A 24,896-nucleotide genomic window follows, 5' to 3' on the forward strand; every position below is an offset into this window, starting at 1 on the left:
AGTAGAATTTATGGGCTTATGTGCAGAGAGGAAAACAAAAGTAAAACAAAAAAGTTTCTTTTAGAGAGATAAATACAGAGGATGAATATTCCTCAGAGGGATTAATAAAAATGAACTTTGCAAGTTTGTCAGTTTTGTTTGTGAAAGCCGCCTTAAACAAACTTTTACATTTCTATGTGTTCCATGACTGTCTCTCCCCATTGCTGTGCGATTACTCTCCTCCCCCAATGCCTCACCCCCCACTCCCTCACCGAATCCCCTTGGAAATAATGATACAGCAGGATTGTCGTCTCTGTCTCCTCCTCCTCTGTCTCTAAACCTCTTTCTGAACAATAGATAAGCAGCAGTTTTGGGGAGGGCTGGCTCTGTGTGGATTCACATAACTAACCTTCGGTGTCCAATTAGATTAGCCGCTGCCAAACCAATTAGTGTTTCTGGGAGGGAGGTTGAGATGCCAGTGGTCGTATTAGGGCTCTGATATCCTAGCAGCGGAAAAACATGCTGACAAAGCCCTTTAATAGTTACTGCAGTGGAAAATGCAGTCTTATTTTGCTAACATGACAATAGAAAAAAAAAGTTTTTGAACTTGGAACAAAAATACTGTGTTGAGAAAATTTCGGTAGAACTTTAAAGCTTTGGCATTAATTAGTCTGAGGTTCTGCAAAAAGCCCTGGATACATTTCTCATCTTGAGAAAACAACAGTTGTAAGCAAAAGCTGCCCAGACACAAGAATCAGTATAATTGATTAATGAATAATAGTAGTTTTCAAACTTGGAAGTTCATTTGCACTTGGAAGTTCAACTCTATTGTTTTAAATGTCCAATATAGCAGTGTTGCAAAACTGGTCAAACTTTACCCAGTACCAATGGGGGTTGTGTGGGTCTTACTGTTTGGTTATTTATTCAAACTAAAATGTGGTTATTTGGATGCAGTGTTAGACTCAACAAGCTCAAGTTTGACCTTAAATCTATCACAAATATTGTCAAAAATTATGTGCAAGTGACATTAAAAGCTGCAAAGGATACATATATCATTAACAATCATTATGGAATAGTGTATGTTTAAAAAGACCAGTTGGAGGTTATAACAGTTTGTGATTATACCGTACTTTGATATGGGTAACTATCCCAACAGTAATGTCAAAAATAACAATAACACTTTTTCAATCATATAACTTTGTCTTTGAAGAAGTAAGGAAAACATAGCTGCTGTCTGGTTTTACAGAACAAACTGCTGTTTAGTTTGTTTCAGTGTTGCTATGTGGCAAAAAGGTCTTGGTTCTTTCATGTCTCTTTCCTTCATTTGCTCCATTTTTCACCCACATTCAACAGACATCTAAGCTAGAGGACTAGAGGGTAGGTGACCAGCAGCTGTAGTTACCTTAATACATTTAGCCCTTTATAGGCCACTCATTGAAATTTCAACCCTAGACCATTACTGGTGGTCATTACAAGACTCTTTTACTTTTGTGAGTTTTTCAAAAACATTTTCAATTTTATGGTGAAAATCAAGTGAAGTTACCATATACAGTGGGGCAAAAAAGTATTTAGTCAGCCACCAATTGTGCAAGTTCTCCCACTTAAAAAGATGAGAGAGGCCTGTAATTTTCATCATAGGTACACTTCAACTATGAGAGATAAAATGAGAAAAAATAAGTATTTGGTCAATAACAAAAGTTCATCTCAATACTTTGTTATATACCCTTTGTTGACAATGACAGAGGTCAAACGTTTTCTGTAAGTCTTCACAAGGTTTTCACACACTGTTGCTGGTATTTTGGCCCATTCCTCCATGCAGATCTCCTCTAGAGCAGTGATGTTTTGGGGCTGTCGATGGGCAACACGGACTTTCAACTCTCTCCAAAGATTTTCTATGGGGTTGAGATCTAGAGACTGGCTAGGCCACTCCAGGACCTTGAAATGCTTCTTACGAAGCCACTTCTTCGTTGCCCGGGCGGTGTGTTTGGGATCATTGTCATGCTGAAAGACCCAGCCACGTTTCATCTTCAATGCCCTTGCTGATGGAAGGAGGTTTTCACTCAAAATCTCACGATGCATGGCCCCATTCATTCTTTCCTTTACACAGATCAGTCGTCCTGGTCCCTTTGCAGAAAAACACTCCCAAAGCATGATGTTTCCATCCCCATGCTTCACAGTAGGTATGGTGTTCTTTGGATGCAACTCAGCATTCTTTCTCCTCCAAACACGACAAGTTGAGTTTTTACCAAAAAGTTCTATTTTGGTTTCATCTGACCATATGACATTCTCCCAATCCTCTTCTGGATCATCCAAATGCTCTCTAGCAAACTTCAGACGGGCCTGGACATGTACTGGCTTAAGCAGGGGGACACGTCTGGCACTGCAGGATTTGAGTCCCTGGCGGCGTAGTGTGTTACTGATGGTAGCCTTTGTTACTTTGGTCCCAGCTCTCTGCAGGTCATTCACTAGGTCCCCCCGTGTGGTTCTGGGATTTTTGCTCACTGTTCTTGTGATCATTTTGACCCCACGGGGTGAGATCTTGCGTGGAGCCCCAGATCGAGGGAGATTATCAGTGGTCTTGTATGTCTTCCATTTTCTAATAATTGCTCCCACAGTTGATTTCTTCACACCAAGCTGCTTACCTATTGCAGATTCAGTCTTCCCAGCCTGGTGCAGGTCTACAATTTTGTTTCTGGTGTCCTTTGACAGCTCTTTGGTCTTGGCCATAGTGGAGTTTGGAGTGTGACTGTTTGAGGTTGTGGACAGGTGTCTTTTATACTGATAACGAGTTCAAACAGGTGCCATTAATACAGGTAACGAGTGGAGGACAGAGGAGCCTCTTAAAGAAGAAGTTACAGGTCTGTGAGAGCCAGAAATCTTGCTTGTTTGTAAGGTGACCAAATACTTATTTTACCGAGGAATTTACCAATTAATTCATTAAAAATCCTACAATGTGATTTCCTGGATTCTTTCCCCCCATTCTGTCTCTCATAGTTGAAGTGTACCTATGATGAAAATTACAAGCCTCTCTCATCTTTTTAAGTGGGAGAACTTGCACAATTGGTGGCTGACTAAATACTTTTTTGCCCCACTGTATGGTTTCTTTCTGGCCTGTCATGAAGCCTGATTGTCGCTGACTGGCTTGGAGAAATCTCTTAATTCTACTGCCTCATGGTGAGGCAAGGGGTGGCATTTTGACCTCCCACTTATGTTACCAAATATGGTCCCTTGCCCGATAAAGGGTTAATGTAAGTAGTGGGTTCATGGGAATCTACGTTTGCAGTTTAAGCTTTAAAAGCAGCAGGTGGAGAAGAATGTAAATGTGGCTTGCTAACCCTGTCTCATCCTCTTGGGTCTCTATAGACTCTTCCCTCTGGCCTGATGCTGCACCGGTAAATTTTAACCTGCTTACCTCTGGTGCACTCAAATCAATTCAGCCTAAAATTGGGCCTTAATGTAATCTCATTTGGTGCCCTGGGTGGAAGAATTTGTACTTTTAGTATTTATCTAAAGTTGAACTCCAGTGATTTTCCACCTCAGTGTGTGTTTCCGAGTGTTGGGGAGTACAACTGCATATGCCTCAGAGGTATAAAGCCATTAGTGTCTCCAGAGGGAGCTTTGTGAAGTCTGATTAATGTATTCAAGTGGCGTCAGTTGAGTCAGAGTCGGTCGGGACTGAAGATTGCAAGTTAGATTATGAAACAAAACTGTGTTGGTGTAGAGTTAGTGTGGAATCAGACCTGCTGCTTATCACTGCTGCAGGCCAGAGGCTCCAGGCTACATTAGCCACTACTAGCACAACACACCCTAGTCACACACCAAGCTGTCAGTAAATAAGTTAGACAAATCAGATGGGGAGTTTCCTAATTTGCTGTCTTTTTACTATAAAAATGTCCAACAGTCCCTTTCTCTGTTTTTGCTCCCAGTTAATCTCCTGATTTCACAGTGACACAAATCAAATGGGTGTTTCTCACTTTCTGTGCAGGATATGCGATGTGGCACCTGGCAACCCAACCCAGAGGTAGAGGTGAGCATGTGTGCAAATGACCTGCCTGACATGTGTCATTCGTCACTGACTGCACTCCCTCGAGCCCTCTGCTCCGCTCAGTTTGCCGCTGGAAATAGATGAAACAGGTCCCAAGAGGTAGAAAATTCTCTTGTTCTTTTTGAAGGTCTTCCTGGAAATGATGGCACCTCAACACACGCACATACACACACACACACACACACATTTTCTTTTTTTAAAAAGATTATTTTACTGTGGGAAATGAGATATGAGGATTTTGTGGTGGTTAGCACTGTTGCTTTGTTAAAGAAGGTTGCAAATTCAAATTGCAATTAGAGTCTGGGGTCTTTCTGGGTGGAGCTTGTGCTTGTGTGGATTCTCTCTGGGTGCTCCGGCTTCCTCCCACAGTCCACAGACACGCAGGTTTGGTAAAATGGTGACTCTGAATTGCCCGTGAGTGTGAATGGTCGTCTGTCTCGATGTGTCAGCCCTGCTTGCTGGGATTGGCTCCAGCCCCCCTCGATGGATGGGACGGCTGTGGCTCAGTGGTAGAGTGGGTCGTCCCCCCGTCCCCAGGGGTTCGATCCCCAGCTCCTATGGGTCAACATGTCGAAGTGTCCTTGAGCAAGACACTGAACCCCAGCTTGCTCCTGAAGCATGGCTTCAGTGTGTCAATGAGTATGAAAGAATAGTCTCCTCCAAATTAGATCCCTCCTGTATGAATGATGTGTGAACGGGTGAATGAGGATGTGATGTAAAGTGCTTTGAGTAGTTGAAATAACTAGAAAGGTGCTATACAAATACAGACTATTTACCATGGAAGTGAGATATAAATCAAAGACTAATAATTAGAGTCATTTTACTTTCACATCCTTGTGTTCATTCTGGCATTGCGGTGTAGCGGTGAACATCATCATCATCATCATTGTGTGTGTGAGGGGCCTCTCCCTGAGGAGTTGCATGTTCTCCTTGTGCTTCCATAGGTTCTCTCTAGGTGCAGTCTAAAGACAGGTGGGCTAGGTTAACTGGTGACTCTAAATTGCTTGTAGGTGTGAATGTGAGTGTGAATAGCTCAGTAGCTCAGCCCTGTGATTGACTGGCACCCAGTAAAGGCAATGGATAGATAAGGGTATTTATTCTATTAATCCGTGGTGTAGGGTTAAATTGAGGATGGGCATTGAGGGAAGGCCATTTGCAGATACCAGAGAAAATCTTCCTCTTATGGAAACAGCCTAATGTTGGTAGATGTGCTTGGTTTGACAGAATAATGACTATAATGAATAATTTGTCCCCAATCACTTAAGGCCAAAACCAGTGCAACTGCAGCAATGCAGCTACTGGAGCTGATCGCGCCCGCTCTAGTCAATGCTTTAAAACGCTGATTTTCAGGTTCTCTTCAAGGCGCCCTTCCCGAAAAAGCCCACTCAAGCCTGAGCAGGCAGCACCCAACAACTTCTGCATTGGCTGCATGCAAACACCAAGTGTGACCGGCTAACCTGCCAAATTAATGATAATAAACAGCAAAACAACACAAAACACGGCAAAACTTAAAGCCTCCATGTGTGAAGTCAAGTCACAGACAGCCTGCATTTATTCACTCTTGAACTTGTACTGTTAATAATCCTCATTAAGAAAGCAGTCCCATGTAAAATAATGTTACACAAGCACACACACAGACACGTACACACACACAAACTTCTGTCTGCTGGATTGGTGGGGAGTTTTTTCGCAGCCAACAACAGCACATTTTGCATGCTTTGCTCGAACCTTTGACATTTTAATACCCGAGCTAGTGTTAGCGAGATAACAATAATAGCTGACAGCGAGGTGGATTCAGGTTTTCAGTGGGTGAGAACCGTCGGCCTGCTAAAGGGCTGAGGGAGGTCATGAGTTCATAAGATTCCTTCCCCCGTGATGTCACAAGCAGGGTCAAATCTGAAGCCGAAAAAAGAGAGAGGATGATTGGAGAACCTCTAGACACACTGGGGGCACATATTTTTGTTGAAAATGTTGTTGATGACTTTCCTTTAATTTGTTTGACCATGAGGTCACTGCAAAGAAAGAAAACTGTGAAAAGACATGTTTTCTGGGGAGACTGAGCCTGTCGTCTAACAGTTAACAGGACATTCACTCTGTAGCTGATGGTGGTCCCTCCTCCCTGGTTCATTTTGTCAACATGGCAACTTTAGACAAATGTCTTCTCGGGTATGGATTATTACCCAGCCAGCACAACGTCCAGCGCATCACTGAAAATCATCAGATCAGGAGGACGAGCATTACATCAACAACAAACAGAAAGTGTGAGATTCATTTCTGCTATTCAGGAGTTTACGGAAGGAATCCTTCATCATTGCTTTTCCTGGTTATAGTCTGGTCTTGCTTTTCTAAATCAGTTTTCATTTTAATCTTACTTGTATTGTAACTATTTCTATTTCAGTTCAAATCAGCTGCTTGCAGCGGAGACGAAGCTGCCAGTTTGTGTGCAGGATAGCTCGATGTCTGCAGCTGAGCGCTCGTCGAACTCTCTGTAGAGGACGGAGGGAACTAAGGTCGTTCAGACTGATAAATAATGAACGGATACAGTGATTATTAAAACTCCGGGCTCTAGCTCACAGATGAACGCTCCTGTTTAAAACCTGATCGCTCTCAGCGTGACATTTGGAAATAAGAGTGGATCATGATCTTGTAAAGTGATTGGCGATGCCTTCGACGATCTTTTTTCATACCGAGCATTTAGCGGTTGTTCTCTCTGATGACGTGCCTCAGGAAAAGTTGTTCTTGTTCACACAAGCGTTTTAAAGATTCAATTCAGTTCATTTATCTCTTTAAGTAGGTTCAAATGTGCTTTTAGTTTAGTTAGTTTTAGCAGTTTACTGTATTTTGTGTCCAACAGGTGTTTTTTTGATTTAGCAGTAATGTCACCATATAACATTTCTTCATCTCCCTTTGTTAAAAGTGTAAAGTTTACTCTCAGTGCATTTTTAATAAGAAGATTTTTACTTCTTGTACTCTTCTCACCCCCAGCCGTTGGAGATAATGTGTGACTTCTTGCTCTGGATGCCTCTAAACTACCATGTTTGGGCAGATGGCCAGCGTGAGGGCACAGCCAAGGGCAAAACAGATAGTTTCACAGACCTCTCCTCCCTACATTAATTCCACTCAAGAAAACTGCAACTTATCTCAATGTGGGAGATAACGATTTTTTATAATAGTACAAGGGCCAGGTGAGTGTGGCAAACACCGCAGAGTTATCTGTGCTGTGCATTCAGGATCTGTAGATTTTGTTTTATTGATGATATTCAATAGAAAAACAAGCCTCTCTGGAATTGAGATAGAGTGGTTCATTTTCTGAAAAGTGCCCATGCAGTTCAGATATATATATATATATATATATTTTAGTGGCCATTTTCTCCAGAAAACGAAATCATGTTGAATCTCAACTAGAGCAAAGAAGAGGAAAAAGAAATTGACAAGACAAGATAAATTTTTTTTTTTCAGGCAAATTGTGGTATTCTACAAATCCAAAATATCACACTGATTTCATTGTTCTGATGGAGGTCCATGTTTGACAAGGAAGGAAATAAATCAAATGTTTCTCAAGGCAGTTCAAGTGAAAAAAGCTTTCTAAGAGTAAGACACAAGTACCAAACTGCATTTCCTCAGGGAATATATATAAAAAAATAACCAAATGTTTTTTTTTATTTCATGTTGATACATTCTTGGACAACACCACAGAATAGTTGCATGAGTGGCCAAATGTAAATCTCTCTCCACAACATTGGCACATAAGCAGCAAGGGCAACATGAATATACCTAGTACAAACAGTAGAAAACATACATGCTTCCTTTTTTTTTTTTTTTCTTACAAGTATTTAGCTTTTTAAATATATATTCATCTTTTTTCTCCATTTCCCATAGTTTCCAGGAAAATAAGAAATCAATCAAAGCCATATTCTGCTGTGTGAGAAAGTATCAGTGGAGTTCAACGGTAAAGAAACAGAAACGAAATAATAAACAGTACAATTCAGAGCAGACAGGTGGAATCAACTGTGTCGTGAGAATTTCATTGTTTTAAACTTTTTTTTCAGATTCGGTTTCAACATCGAACATATCAGGCATGCATTGACAACCTCGACATCAACACCTTTTGTCGTATCAGTAGTCCATGAAATCACCAGATATTCAGCACAAATCCAGTGACACCTGGACCAAAGTAGGTTCTTTTTAAGTCGGCTACAACACAGTTAAGGGTCATCAGAATCATCATCGTCGTCGTCATCATCATACACCTACAAAATACTGGTGAAGTCATCGTGTATGTGCACATGTAGAAGGAACACACAGGTCGGGATGGGAATGCTTTTCATCATGGGACCACAAACATTTCAAACATTTCAAACAAAAAGGCATCTAAAAACACGGCTGTTTTTTTTTTTTTGTTTGTTTTTAATTCTTTTTGGCTTTGCATCCACGGCCAGCTGAGGAATCCGATTTTTACCACATCAGGCAGCTGAAGTTGAAGATTTTTGGATTGATGAACATCAAACCTTATGAAGAGAAGGCAAATCTGTCTCAGGTGATTTCAGATTAGATTCCTAGTCATAGAACAAGATGTTCCTGCTCTTATGCCCACATTCCTAATCTTTGTCAGTTAAAGCCCCCCTCCTAAAGACTTGTATTGGTATTTCCCTATAACAGAGGGTGTTCAACCTGTGAGGCTCCTCCCCCCTTGGGAGGGAGACACGTGAGGTAAAGATACTGTGAAGTGAAAGGGGGCAGGTGTATGCATGGGGGTTAGTTTTGTAGGTTTTCAGCAGCGAGAGCTGCAGCAGTGGTTGTGACACACAGCTCATGGAGCTGATAATGATGCTTTTAACTGACAGGAAACTTGATTGAAGTGCTGCACACGGTTCTAATTCTTTCTGACTTGGAATATGTTTCACGGTGAAAAATGTTCAGATTTCACCTGTAATTGTCAAGAAGTGTATCTTCTATCAGCACTGACGCCTGTCAATCATTCATCAAAGGAGGCTCTAAAGCAGTCTTCCCTATTTAGACTTTTTTTCTCCTGGAGTCCAAAGGGCTTAAAACCAGCAATTAATCTGATTAATAAAGATGACAAGATCTAAATTAAAGAAAAAAAGAAAACAACAACAACATAGAAACAACAGTACGTCCAGTTGTTGACATTTCTAAGAGCTGATGGCAAGACAACAACCGTAATTTAACATCTAAGCCATAAATTCCTGATTTTGAGTTTCCTGTACATTTAAAACACTTTAGCACCAAAGTGCCACAACCAGAGTCAAAAATTCCTTCTTCTGCTTCATCAGATCTGAACACATACACACGAAACACATATTTTTAAGATTCAGTGTGACTTACACTTGATGTCCATTATGAATAAAGTCCATAAATCTGCATACAATTCATAAAAAAAGATGCTTCCTTATATCTGCAGAACTTGCCTGAGAATTATCATGTTTTTAAGTTTTCTTCAGCATCAAAGTAATCCAGTGATAGCTGTTTTATATCAATGGTTTTACTGCTGATAGCTAACTCAGTATACTTTTAATTTAATGTTCAAATCAAGATGTAGCCCACGGCTAACTCACGGAATTCAGGGAAACCAAAGCATCATCTCCCCCAAAGCATTATGGGAGCCTGATTACCAAGCTTGATTATCCTCCAAGAAGAAGAAAAACAAAAATAATACTAATAGGAGTGACAAAATCTATTAATATTACCCTTTTTCACGTTGCACTGTCAATATTTACTGAATCTCAGAATATAGCATTAGAATGGGGAGGTGGGTGTAATCTGTGGGCTGTAATCACAAGTGTTACTGTGTTTATGTAGGATCACATCCCTCACAGTAAGAACCTGATTGAGAAAATATGTTTTCAGGGCCGATGACTTTTAGTGGCAAAAATCAGATTCAAGGTGGCAGTGCGAGTTAAGCCCTCGAAATCTCAAAGCGAAGAATATGGCTTTAATAAAAAAAAAAAAAACAATGTGCATCCAAGAAGCAAGAGCAAAAATCATCAACGTCATAATCATCATTGTCTTTGTAAGACAAAAGAAACGAAATCAACAACTAAAGGAGGCCAACATATAAGCCATAAAGAACGACACGCGGGTGGACGAGGAGGTTGAAAAACTTGCAATTTGGAAGTACATTAAAAGACAAGAGGAGGCGGGCTCCGTAGAAAGGTCACGTCAGGCCGAGGTGGCTGCTTTGTTTGACATCAACAGCAGAGAGAGACGCAACGTGGAGCCCTGAGAGCTCTGCCGATTTTTCACAACGCAGAGGCTGCGAGATGGCTGCTGATGCATCCTGTGTTCTTCTTCTTCTTCTTCTTCTTCTTCTCAGTGCCACCACCATCACCACCATCGCCATCATTGTCATAATCACAATCACTTTCACGGAAAAAAAAAAGATTCTTGATTTATATTTCATTTTCCGAGTCTTTTTTTTTATTAAGTTTTTTTTAAATTTTTTTAAACACATCGTCACTGTCTCACTTTCTCTTTGACTGAGTGAATATTCGTGTGCCCAAAGAAAAGTCCCACAAGGCTTTGCTTTAGCATCTGGAAGTCTGTGGTGGGCAATGAAGCACATGTGACCAAAAAAAAAAAAAAAAAAGAACAAAAAAACATTCTTCTCTCCGTCTCCTTCTCCTTTTTTAGCCAGCAGGACTGGAGACCAGACTATCGCTCTCCGCTCACTTTTCTGTCTCTTGTTCTGATGGAGGAATGCTTTTAGATCACAAGGTCGTTGTAGCTCACATATTTCTTCTTTGCTGCCGGACCTGAAAAGGAGAGAAAATGGAAAAAAAAAAATGAGCCTCAGTCCTTGCGGCAGTTACATTAGGTGAAGGTTAATGTTAAGTGTAATGATCGTAGTGAAATGAGAGTTAATGATAGAGGAGAATTAAATTATCCCAAAGTTTTTAGAGATGGCTTGAATTATGAACTCTCAAGAGTGCGCTCTAGTGTCTGTGCATTGTCTCTCCTTTTGTAATTGATGTAACGTTTCCTAGGTGTTGAGAGGTCATAACTCAAAAGTGAAAGCATCTGCAGCAGAAGAACAAGCAGAGAGAATCCAAAGGCAACAGAGAAAAACATCAGCTTCTGCAGAATAAGAAGCGAAAATAAACTTTGGTCAAATTCTCTTTTTTCTTAAGGGGCCTTACTTTAATCGTTCACAAAGCGATGGCCGGAACAAACTGTGTGGGTGTCGCGCTAACTGTGGGTCATGTGGGTGCAGCTGGGTGAAGGCGTATAAAGGTCGTAGGGAGGGCTGATTAATAAATGCATTTAATATAAAGGTCTTAAGTGGAGATCCCAGTTGTGCCGAATACTATTCAGGTGTTGCCTGTGTGGGGTTTTGTACACAGAAACAATATTTTAAGTCATTTAACTTCCTGGTGCTGAGTATCAGTTTATCAATCTATGACATTATAAACAGGAATTCCATAAAAATAGCATTTTGATTCATACATGAGGACCTCTGGTAGCTGGATATCTAGTGAAAATAACTTATTGCTCATTTCAAGCAACAGAAAGCTCATATCTGGAGGGTTGTCACTTGATTTGGTTTGACTTCAGTGTGCTGGCTTGGGAGTGTATGATGAAAATACATGTTACGCTTTATTCTAGTAACTAGAATAAAGCTTAACACACATTTGCCACATTTGCAGCAAGTATTGAGTTTCATCTCGTTGGCTAAATCATCAGATTAGCAGCGGGGCGAGGTCGCTCCAGACGTGATTATGAGATGTCTAAGACACAACTGCCTCACATGACTGAAGCTCCCACCTGAGCATCAAAACATCAGACGTGCAGCCAAACAGAACTTCAAGGTCAAGGCTTGTGCTGGTTGTTGTGGCAAGATGAAAATAAGGCCCCTCAGATGTTAAATGAGCAGGTAGAACAGACGTCATCTGTTCCCTTTAGTTATGACCAACTCCCTATCTCCACCCTGCAGCTGCACTTTCCCCCCTCCCTGCTAGTGGTGACCGCTTGGCCCCCGGTGTTCATCCAATGACTAATGGCTTCAAGCCAAAAGCCCACCATCAATCATGCCAGGAAGATAAAAGAGAAAATGGCAAAATATGCATATTAAGGCCTGAAAGTATAACCAACCTCCCTGACCTTGTCCAAATGTGTCTTCTTTATACAGAGAGCAGTCAGTTCTTAGTCTGCCAGGGTTCAACTGTTCAATCAAGACGGTGTTATACATCACTATACAGTATGCTGCATACTGAACTGCACACTGTCATTTGATTAACAGTAATAACACGTCACACATGTTTGATATTCATTGTTGGAAGAGTAGCATCAGAGTACATTTACACTAAAACACGTCTTTTCTCTTATTTAGGGGAAACAGGGGAGGATGGGTGCTCTACACGTATTAGCCTGCGGCCAACAAGCTAATGTCTGTGTCTAGTCTACATGCAGTAAAAGCTGTTATTTGTAAATGTCCATCTGCCTTTCTGCAGTTTGGTAATTCTGAACATCAACAAATGTTCAGGTAAATGGATCTAATTCCTCCCCTTTTTCTGTTCTTTGTGTTTTTACAAAACATTACAAAGGAGAAGTGTTTTTGGTAATTCAATCATGAAAATGCACAATATTCACATCAATGGCACATCTTCTCCCACACTTCTATCTGTGGATGTAGTCTGAATTTTGTTCAAATAAATAAGATGAAAGAAATCACATCATCTCTTAAAAAGCAAATGTTTCAGTGAAAGACCGGGCAAAATAGTGCTACTAACCTGTTGCCTGTTTGGCTGGAGCCAAACCTAACTGCTGGAATATCTAAATGCTACGTGCAATGTAAACATTTGCAAAATAATTCTTGTTATAAATAAGATTTAAAGGGTGTGTCACATTTGCGGAATTGTTAAAAAAGCCTTATCCTCAAAGACATAAGGGAGTGTTTCGCTCCTGCAGGCACCCAGGGCAATGATACAAAAAAAGGGAGGTGAGATTTGGAAGTACTGCTTGTGAGGCCTGTTTTCGGATTGGCCGAGGCTAAATGAGTTTTAAGAGATATATAGAAGCCTTTGTTGTATAAGGAATCAGCTTTTGGAGAAAGGCAGAGAGGCCTTATAAGAGTAGAATCAGAGGGATTTGGCCTTTGAAGAGCAGAGGAACGGCGAGAGATAGAAGTCTTTGTTGACGGGGAATCAGCTGTAGGAGCAGAGAGGAAAGAGAAGGGGAGAGAGCCGTGAGTGCGGAGAAGAAGAGATGAAGCCATTTTAAGTGACTGAGGGCTATTACAGTGTGGTGAGAGAGGGGGAAGGCAGGAGGGGACAGCGGCAGCAGGTGAGGGGAGGCGAGCGAGCTGGATTGAAAAGAAAGGATTTAAAAAATTGTGTGAAGGTAAAACCAGTAAACCTGAGGCTGAGTGAGTGCAGGCTGCAGAAAGAGAGAAATGGAGTGAGAAACAAGGGGGGGGGGGGGGGGGAGTCGTGCAACTGGATTGGCTCAGGCCAACAGATGGCTCTGCTGGTCTTCAGGGAGTCACTGAGCTGCAGTCTGCCAACACAACTCCAGCACTGCTGTGTCTTCTCTAGCATGAACAGACTCTGAATAGTAAAACAGGCTGGGGTCCAGAGGCCCTGCAATGTTGATAACACAGCAGGAAAACCCCCTACTGTGCAATAACAAACAGGACTGATTGATGAGGCATGATCGTGAAGATCCCATAGGCGGCAGCAGAGAGCTTTTTCTTGTGTACAAAAAAAATCATGGGGAAAACATGATTGAAGTGTGACATCTCTATTTGTTATCAATATGAGGAAGATTACAGTCTCCTCACCGCTCAGCTGATTTGAGAGTTATCAGTCCAATAAATGGCTGTTGTCAGTTGTCATCAGGAGCATAGCTGGGTAGTATGTCCCTGCTCCTAACTGGCTCAGTATGCCATTATCATCTATTGTTAAGGCGGAACAAACCACAGGCAGCGATGCCTAGTGACAAAGCAACTTTGACTCATTTTAACAAATACATTATATCACAAACACAACAGAAGTTCACTTCCTGATTTATCTGTTTTAATAGACACCACAGTCTTTTTTTCTAAATCTAACCCAGTAGTTTTGGCGCCTAAACCTAACCACACTGCTACTGTTTCCCAACTTTAACCACATCATTGTTAACAGGATGACAAAGGTCCGGTAACATTATGCCTGTCACTGTGATGGACGTTCGCCCTGTTTGGAGGATTCATGTACAGCAGTGACAACAACTGATAACCGGCCGTTTAATGGGCTGATAACATATGAGGCGCATGCATCAGCCACACAAATCTGATGGCAGCTTTAGTGACATTTAAGTCACGTGTGACGTGTATAGTACGTCGTTACTTACAAGTCTGTTTCCATTTGTTTTTTTATCCACACACCAACTTTTACATCTCACACAACAGGGAACACTTTTCTGATTTTTCCACTGGATTTTTTTTATGCACAAATCGAATATGTGCATAAAAACTGGTGGATAGAAATGCACTTTGATAGGGCTGGTACGTAGGACCCAAGTATAGACAGAGGGCGGGCAGATGCAGAGACAGACAACTTTAGAAAACTTGGCAAAATGAAATGGCAGAATAACAGATGAACTGCATAGACAGAGGCTGTGAGAAATGCCTACCAAAGAGTTGCATATTCAAGGCCAGAATATTTCCGCAAGACCAACTCTGGCACATATTATGACAACTGGCCGCTGAGGTCCTTATTCTGGCTGTTGGACGGCTAACAATGAATCTACGCTGAATGACGTGGCTGTACGAACCACGATGCCTTCACTTACTGCAGCCTAATCGAACAAATCAGACTTTGTTCGTCGAGCGTCCGGCATTTTCATGGCGGCGCGACAGCATGCCATGTAACCCCCACCATAGCGCTACCTCAGAACATCCACAGACCTGTCTCTCACGATGCTCACAAGCGTGGAAGAAGGGATTTTCCCGCATGCCACATGCACAGTTTAAATGCGCTGATGAGAGCAGGAGCACTGCAGTAAAACTGGAGGTCTTATGGGTCAAACGTATTGTTAAAGTGCCACCCAAAATAGCATGCACAAAGCATCAGAGAAAGGCCGTAAATCTGCCACTCAAATAGTCGAATTATGCTCTCCTCTCCCTTCTCATGTAAAAGTTATGAGTCAATTGAAAGATGGTGATAAAGAGCTGTGGAAGTACACTTAAAATTCCCTGCACACACTCCCTCCTCCCACTAAAATGTATTCCCCTTATCTCTCTCTCCCTCTCTCTCTCTCTCTCTCCCCATCTTCTCAAACCCCAGAAGAAAATGGATCAAGGTCAGGACAGCAAAGCAGAAGTAGAAGATTAATTTGCTCTTACCTCTGATAAATTATGAAATTAGCCTGTCAGGGGGAGAAAAACATTATTTGGTGAGTTGTCCCTGAAAGCCCCAGAGGGAATCCCATTGCGAGGCAGTAATTTGATCACATTGCCATGTAATTTCAATTTGTGCACTTTTTATTTCTGAGTTGAATCTTTTTTTTTCAATACAGTTCTGATTTCCTGTGGAGCAAGACTGCAAGTTTTGAGATTCTTTTTTTTTTTTTTTTTTTTACTTGAAAGAAAATTATGTTTTTGCATGCTTGGTCTTTGTTATGGAAATTGAGCATGAAAGAAGTTCAGAAAATGATCAGCACCATAATGGGGCGACCATCAGACAGCCGAGGAAGGTTTATAAAAAGAAATATGACATGGAACTTGCGCAATTAGATTTCTATCCTATGTGTGGCATTTTAAAAGTTCAGAAAATTTAAAACTTCATGATGGTGATATTGAATCATAAAAGCAAAAAAAAAAAAAAATGTAGTATGATTCTTAATCAATTCGCAGAATCAAACCTGTCTTTATTAGATAGTTGATAGCATAGAGGCAGACAGGAAAGATGGGTACAACATGCCACAATGGTCTCTGCCATTGAGCCAAAGACATTGCACTTATGTGGTGTGTATACCCTAATGTTCAGGTTTGGCTCAAAAAGATCCAGTTAGTATGAGGTGTTGTCCACGCCTGAAGGCAAAAGTATCCTGTAAGGCCATGCCGGAGGGACTAGCTTTTAAACATTAATAAATAAAAAAAATACCAACTGTTTAGTCTTTCTTTTTGATGGCATTCATGCTGTTCACATGGAGCATGACAGTAACACTGTGTGAAGAACTTCGGAGGGCGTACCCAAAACGGGATTTTTTTTTTTTGCATCGTTAACACCGTTAATCTTGATGGAACTAAAAGATGAAGCGCGAGTGCACAGTGCAGCACCTGGACAGTGAACTGCACACACACGCTAGAATTATTCTCTTCAAAGAAAGCGAGCATGATGAAATGAGTGCTGAATATTTGATGAACACTCAGAGGCTAATGTTAGCAAAAATGAAGCACGGACCTCTGACAATTAAAAAAGGGAGCCGGCTAATCACACTTTACCAGTGGATTAATGTTGGAAAATAAATGAAATATGTTATATTTTGCAACTTGGTGATTACACTAAAATAATTATGCTGGTAAATAACCTGATCTGGGCAGTGTTACGCTATTATTTAAGGTATTTGCAGAAGAAAATTACTATCATATAGACCTAATATCATTAGACAGGGTTGGGAGCTGTGTGTGTGTGTCTAAAACAAGAATGAAGCAAATTATCTAAAATATTTCTCAGAAGGAGCTGTGATCATTCATGCATGAATTAAACATGGCATTTTTTTTTAAAGGTACAGTTTGACATTTAATGAAATCCTCCTCTTCTCTTTCTTTTTGAGAGAAATGTGATAAGACTGATACCACTCACACGTCTGTGAGCTGAATACGAAGCTATAGCCAGACCTGGTTAGCTTAGCTTAGCATAAAGACTGGAAACAGGGCAAAACAACAAGCCTTGCTCTGTCCAAAGTCAACAAACTCCAAAAAATAGTGTGCCCACATAACCTCCCATTGTAAAATGTCAACTTTGTTTTTTTGCAGATTGAACAAATGAGATATAACATGTCATTTAGTGAGCTTTAGTTGCTAGTAGGTGGATTCTATTACCTTTAGACATAGCGAGGCTAGCTGTTTCCCCATGTTTCTCCTTGTTTCCTGGAGGAAAACATGGCCAGCGAAGCACTTATGCTAAGCTAGGCTAACTGGATGCTGCAGCTTCTAACATACAGTGCACACAGGAGTGGTATCAATTTGAACATCTGACAATCAGAGAGAAGGAGAAGAAAACTATTTCCAGAATGTCAAAATCTTCCATTAAGGACAAAACATAGTGGTTTCCTCAGCTGAATTCAATGGGCAACCTTCCAGAACAAAGACAAAGCAGCGTGCTCAGAACAGACGGCACAACATTGTGCAATACTCGTGTATCAGGTGCAGCAAACACAAGATGACGTAATAACTCTAGATCTATTTTGGTTTTTGGTAAATCACAAAATATGCATAGAACTATTTTAACTTATTTCAAAGGTGTTTTTAGTGTCTCAATCTAGGAAACAAGACCAGAGGAGTAGTGGCTCAGTATTCACTATCGTCCTTCAAACAGCCACAGTTAAATCCAGAAGTCCAGAAGGTGAAATAAATATATGGTTGAACGAGTAAAATAATAACATGCTTTATTACGTTTAAATAGATTTTTAGATCCAGTTTTACAGTTAATTTAGTACAGTCTATATATTACTGTAGGAACACTGAAGAGTTCATGTACAGTGTTCCATGCTTCCATTTCGGTTTCAAATTCCGAATGAAAATTGATGTTTTTACTGTTTTGATTAACATGAGACTGAGCAGATGAAACCTCGGTCAATGCTTACTGTTGGGGTCGACGTTCTCGCACAGCTCCGTCTTGGCCTCGCCGTTGGGCCTGTCGCTGGCCTTGTGGGAGAGCCGGGACGACATGGTGGCGGCTGTGACGACGGCTTTGAAGGAACGTTTCCTCTTCTGCACGTTGAGCTCCGGGTGGAAGATGATGACGTAGACTTTGGGCATGTAGAGCATCCCCAGAGCCACGGACGCACTCAGGTTCATGGAGATGGTCAGTGTGGTTGTCTGGATATACAGCTGGGGGCGGGGAGGCAGGGAGAATAAAATGCAATTAACACATTGGAAAAACATAACCAGCGAAGCCATTGTTGTTGTTGTTGTTGTTGTTCATGCACCGACACTATTAGTGTTTAGATGACACTAAAGCTGCCTGTTTTAAAGAGCTTGAAACACAGACTTGTCCTAGTTTCATACAGCCTTCATTGAAGGTATCCTCACTTCATCTCTAACACTTTGAGCTTAGTCAACAGATCCTCCAAAATCATCAGCCCCTCCCTCCATCAGCTGAAATCAACCTCATAGATATCATATATAAAAACAGTTAATGATATCTGACCTGATTTTTTCCTGCTGCAATAAGAACTCTGAGCTCTGCTCTCTTAATAAATCACTGCATGTTGCAGTTTGATTCAGGCAGCTTTTCAGTGTCTAAGAATATTAGGATTTTTATGTATTGCGTAATACAACATATAATATGTCTGCCTTTATGCTGCACTGCTGATGCTGTGGGCAGAGACGCCTTTTTTTCCACGCTGCACTGAAAACTAATTCACAGACTCTGGTTGCATGGCAATTTAAGTGAAGTGAAGTGAAGCTGGAATAGAACACAGCCGTGGCTGTGTAGGGGCTTCGCCAAAATAACCACACGCACACACACCTACACACATCACACTGGTCCATTAGAACTCAGGACAGATTAACAAGGCTCATCAATAATTTACATCTCAGCCTCCTTTACAACTTCTGAGCGACGTCTTTATTCTTGAAATTTATCGCACACTCTATTGCATCGCAACAACGTGATATGATGGTAAAATGCATGTACTTCTATAGCACCTTCCTAGTCTTGTCAATCGAACCATCGATCTTTGATTAGTGGACGGCCCGCTCTGACCCTGAGCCACAACCACCCCTCCATTTATGACAGGAGATGCAGTAGAATTAGGACACATAACATCAGATTAATGCAATCATACAAACAGCATTACCGTACTATTTTCAAAATTTCTAGTCATCATCATTGTACTAAATAACTGTGAAAAAATGTGCAGATTTGTGCTGCTGTGTAAATAAAAACCTATCAAAGATAGGCCTAAAAAACAGGTGGGGTGTGAGCTGTTTATGTTGTATCTTCTATTTTGTCAGTTTTCGTACTGTGCAGAAAAAGAAACCAACAATAGTATCGTCAGTAACTGTATTTGGGTTTTGCTGTGAACAACACAGGAGAAACCGACTGTTCTCCTCCGATTTTAACTAACCCAATAAAGTTTTTTTGTCATGTCCACCTAAATAAAAGTGCCTGAGTGACCCGGGAAACATGGCAGTAATAAGCCCAGACAGAAATTGGTTAGAGAACCAAACTCTTGACACTTTTTATGAGCTGGTGAAGGATTGTTTTTTATTATCCTGTGTGTTATCGACCCTCACCTACAGCAGAGAACAACAGACAGCTGGGGTGCGGCATAAATGTTTTATGCGCTGTGTATATTGCACTTGCATCCGAAGCCATGGCCCTTTGAACCCAATAGAGAGCTAATGTCGGCCCAGGATGAATGCATAAAGAGGCTCGGCCGTGCAATAATGGGGTTCCCAGAGTGAGTTTCATAGAGTTCAGCCACACTGTCTTTATGTGTTATGGCCCGGCTGTCACAGTCTGATGTATGCCATTTACAGTGAAAAGCCACCGGCTGACTCACGGGAGGCTGAGAGAAAGGATGTGGAGGGATAAGCTCAGAGAGACAGAGAGGTAAAATGGAAGAGAGAGAGATTTAGGGATTAAGAAAGCAGCAGGGAGTACATTTCGACGGGAACAAATCAGCAGAAATTATCAAGTGTTTTCTGTCTCGATATCCGTAGATCTTTTGGTAAAAGAGTCAAATTAGAGGGAAACAATGATGTTTTTCCCACCAACCAGGAACACACTGCCTCCTGGAGACAGCCATAACAGCAGCAATAACTGCGGCAGTGATGCTTTCCACTGCTAAATAACTACAATTTCAAGGTACCTTTACTTGAGTATTTCGATTTTACTTCATGCCTCATGGATTCCACTACAATTCATAGGAAAACACTGTTGCTTTTATTCCACTACATTTTTTCTGAGAGTTTTTGGTAGTAGTTACTTTATAGATAATGATTTTAGATGAAAAATAAACATGAAAAGCTTCTAGTATACAATCCTATTTCAGATTAAAGCCAGTGGTTCTAAACCTTTGTGGCATGTGACCCATAACCGGACCTGAAGAAGAAGAAGAGCTGCTGCTATGAAGAAGCTGATGGGCATCTTCATAAACAGACGAACAAAACGGATACAAATGAGTCTGGTGTTGTGCTCATTGTAACTCTGTATCCTAAAAATTGTCGTGGTGTGATGGATGGTAGACAGTTTACTGACACCAGAGATCAGGGTTCACACATCCTGAATCCTGTCTATGAGTTAGGCAACATAAGCCCTTTGATTAGGGTTAATTAATTAAGATGGTAGTTTATGTAGATGTTAAACACTCCAGATCACAGACCTTTTCTGTAATCTGCAAGTCTGTAACCATTGAGTTTTTGAACACTTGTAATAAAGTTTTAACAAGTGTATTCCCGTTTTGTTTGCCCTTGTGCACATGCGTGTGGACAGATATGTGCGATACACATTCCAATGGTTTCACACACACGCCACTGATCGACAAATGAAAGCAACGTGCCGTGAACGCAACGCACCAATAAAGGCGGCGCAGAAATGTGGATGTAAACAGTGTAGGATTCAAACTATAGAAAGAATAGAATTAGACTGTTTAAAGTCATAGGCTAGCTAATTTGATATTATACACACTCAAAGATTTGTTTGAACACAGCTGGTGTGCAGATTAGGGAAGTTAAGAGCTGCACGAATTGTTAGAGCAAATTAAACCCAAAAAACTTCAAATATGAAAAATCAAACTCTTCCTCTTAAGTCTCCCATCCCTTCACTGCCCTACGATATGAACACAGTGCTTGTTAGTCTGAGTCAAATCAGTGTGATAAGCATGTGGTAAGACATCAGCGTTATGATAAGATGACACGGAAGATACAGAAGAAACTGCACAAACTAGAAGACTTGGGATTAATCTTATCGTGTTACATCTTTTTTTTTTTTTTTAATTTGTACGTTGAGCGCGAGTGCACGTCTTTGCGTTTCACTGTGTGAGTGCACGAGTGTGCTTGTTTATACAAGCATATGAATGTTTCAGTGTGGGCATATGTAAGAGAGGATGTTAACGTGATTAGTGAGAGCAAGCATGGAGGAAAGATAATGAGAGAGAAAAGACGAGAAAGTGGGAAATCAAGGGGAAGAAAGAGACTCTAATCAGGACTTTCCTTCCCTTCATCTTGACAGGAAGAAAAGGCCTGATGCAGATGATCTGAGGGCAAGAAAAGAGGCCTAATCCTATTTTCTTTTGTTATCTGACAATAGAGGCTATGTGCAGTGAACCACATACAAGGTTAAGTGGATAATTTATCTTTTTAAGTCTCCTGTGAGTTACTCAGGTCCTGCATTTATCAAAAAACACAGACAGAGACTACTGGGCTGCAACTATTATTTACAATGTGTGCAAACCATTCAATAATATGTGCTTGTTCTTTGAAGAAAGTGAATGCGTTCCGCCAATTAAAAACATTCCCAGAGGTGGAAAATAACCAAGTACAAGAGTACAAGTTTGAAGTGCTTTCAGTATTTCAGACAGAGCAGTCAGGGCCAGCATAGCATATTGTTGCCGAGAGCACATCTGTGATGTCCGAGGGACCATCTCAGTCAAAGTCAATTCAAAGAGCAGATCTCATAAGTCAAGACTGAAACTAATCATTATTTATCATTTACAGCTCAGCGTTTCTGTCAGAAAGAAACTTCTTGGCAAGTTTCTTTATGAAATAAAAAGATGTATAGAGGAAGTCATTACCATACCCTTCAATGACTCAATAGGATTTAGGCTAAAATTACTGCGCGAGCCGCAATAGGACGACAAAGATGACATGTCGATGCATCACAAACATCCCATCTTCACTCTTGCAATGGATCGAGGAGGAAACGGTTTTCTGTCAGTGTCATTCATAAAAATATACAGTGACTAAATACTTGATAGAAATGAGCAAATCGTTGCATGTAACTGTTGTTGGGTTGTTAAACTCAAACTTGTACTTATCTCAAACTTAAAGGTGCAATAACTTTCGTTTTTGTCCGCTTGTTTTTACCAAGAATGTCACATCATCACCTTTTAACCGTTTATCGGGCAAGGTATTTGGTAACTTAAGTGGGAGGTCAAAATGCCGCCCCTTGCCTCACCATTAAGCAGTAGAACTGCCAGATTTCTCCAAACCAATCAGCGACAATCAGGCTACATGACAGACCGGCGAGAAACCATATATGGTAACTTCATTGACCTTGATTTTCACCATAAAATTGATTTTTTTTTTTTTTTAAACTCACAAAAGTAAAAGAGTCTTGTAATGAAAAGTATTTCAATGAGTGCCCTATAAAATGTTAAGCTGATATGGTTAACTTGTTACCAAACAGCAGCATATTTCCAAATCCAGCACTTACAGAGCATGATCATTCATTTGGAGTTGTGTGTTCTAGTCCCTACCAACTCCTGAGGGAAACTGGTGGCTGCTAAATGTTTTATAGTTTACAGTGCGCTTTTAGAGCATTTTCTCTGAAAACGACACTATGAGAGCCGTGGGAGTGAATTGTAAAGTTGTGCGCCAGATAGCTTAACGATGAGCTGAAACACATCTGCTGCTTTTAACCTTCATTTATGTTAATTCTGTCGGACAACATCCAACCTAAAATAATCGTTTAACATTTGGCTGTTTACTGTTTTTATGTTGTTCGCTGAGTATAACCAGCTCTACTGAAACAACCTGGATATGCTGTCTGGACACAAGTCATTTTCACACATTAAAGCATTTCAAATTAGACTACTTAGTGGAGACACAGTCTTAAAAGAACACCTCTGTGCCTGTATTAAAATTAAGAATAATGAACTGATTAAAACGAAGCCCAGCAGTGTTTCATCCAGTTACACACCTCAGTAAACATCTTTGATCAGATTTCAAAGAAGAAAAACACATTTTCATTTGTCAACAGTTGTTAAAGGCAGAATTTTTACGTATTTCACATCGTCAAAGCGTTTCATATCTTTTTTTCATCTCATGTGTTTGAAGAGTTTGTGTGTCAAATTGTCTCAGCTGGGAGCGGCGGCGTGGGCGCAGACAAAGTCCATTAATTAGACCTCCCTGGGATCCCTAAACAGGGGGGAGGGCTCATTATGACTCTGCTCTGGAGCTGTGACAGATAGTATTCAGTGTAGGAGGAGAAAACACTCATACTCGGTTAGTTTGCTGCGTGCTGGGAAAGTGGACCGGAGTTTCTGTTGACTATATCTCGTCTATACGGTAACACCTTCTGCTCTGTCAAAGGATTCAAATAATTCAATCCAGAATTAAATCAGATGCGAATATTTAGGTTTAGTTATAATAAAAACATAAAACACACCGTTTTAAACTAAAGCGTAATAAGATCCTTACAAATTGCTAGCAAAACCGAAGATTCTGTGTTTATGTCCTAATAGTTTAACTTTTTGGGGGCGGGCAGCATTTCAGCAACACAAATTAATTCTGAAATAAGTAGATGACTGAGTTTTAAATGTTGCATCATGATGCTTATGCGGAAAATTTTGTAATTTTTTATTTTATTTTTTTATTCAATGTGTAAATTCTTTTTAGTCTTCTATGTGTTGTTCCTCTAAAGTAACCCGATGTGACTATAAGGGTACTACTCATAGCGGGAGCAAACTGCATCAAAAACACAATAAGCCAACACTTCCGACCCTCGATACCTCCAGATACTGGTATTCCTGCCACTCTCCAGCAAAAAATATATTCGGAGATATTATATATTGTACACAGACTCGTAAATATCTGTTCTCTAAAATCAAGTTTTCATCCAAATGTAATGCAAATTTGAACAAAATATGCAGAACATTGCCACAAGATATTGCATTTTAATGTGTGTTTCAATCTACTCCTGCTGTGTGAGGATGCGTTTTTTTGATTGATGGAGATAAGCAGTTGGTTAGAGTTATTTCTCCTTCTTTCTCTTTGTCAAAAACATGACGGAAATATGACATTTCTGTTTCACATATTAGTGAAGGTTACTGTCACTTCATTGCTACACACAGATTTAATATTTTTTAAGCTCTCTGTACGTGTTCATTTACTCATCTTACGTACCTTCTTTTTTATACACACACACACACACATACACCAACTTTTGCAAATCACAAAACAGAAAACTTTTTACACATATTTAGACTTTTCTGTTGATTTCCATATGTTCCACAAATTGAAAATAGGCATAAAAACGTGGATGAAAACAGACTTTATATCACTGTAGAACAATGAGTCACTCAAGAGGAAACAGTAAATAAAAACTCAACATGAGCAAATAAACTTTAACTCAAATTTGACATCCAGTGCCAGACCACTCCATGCCCACCCACTTCTAATGTTATCTGCCCATTAAATGGACCTTTATCAGTTGTCAATACCATTAGAAAGCTTCAGATGGGGCCGACTGCACTTCCCAGTAGGCCAGAATGTACTTATTATAATCATATCATCATCATTATATGTCTGCATTGACATCCACAAGGACAGGCGTAACGTTAAAGTCGTCGTGGTATAACAATACCAAAAATGTGGTTAAAATTGTGAGATTGTTGTTTGGTTAGGTTTAGGCACGAAAACTGCTCGGTTAAGTTAAGAAAAAAGAAAGTGGTTTCAGTTAATGGAACTACAATACTCCAG

At 40.5% G+C, this 24,896-nt stretch overlaps 1 protein-coding gene across 1 annotated transcript in view; it reads right to left on the reverse strand.

Annotated features, from left to right (window-relative positions):
- Nucleotides 1-10,747: 10,747 nt before the first annotated feature.
- grm7 (glutamate metabotropic receptor 7) overlaps nt 10,748-24,896 on the reverse strand; it is a 276,820-nt gene continuing 262,671 nt past the window's right edge. The window contains exons 9-10 of the mRNA XM_070845371.1: nt 17,831-18,077; nt 10,748-10,797 (exon numbers count right to left, since the gene is read on the reverse strand). Coding sequence (XP_070701472.1) covers nt 10,748-10,797; nt 17,831-18,077 — 297 coding nt within the window. The remainder of the gene's footprint in view (nt 10,798-17,830; nt 18,078-24,896) is intronic.

Source organism: Pempheris klunzingeri, chromosome 2, assembly GCF_042242105.1.
Source record: "Pempheris klunzingeri isolate RE-2024b chromosome 2, fPemKlu1.hap1, whole genome shotgun sequence".
NCBI classification, from domain to species: Eukaryota; Metazoa; Chordata; class Actinopteri; order Acropomatiformes; family Pempheridae; genus Pempheris; species Pempheris klunzingeri.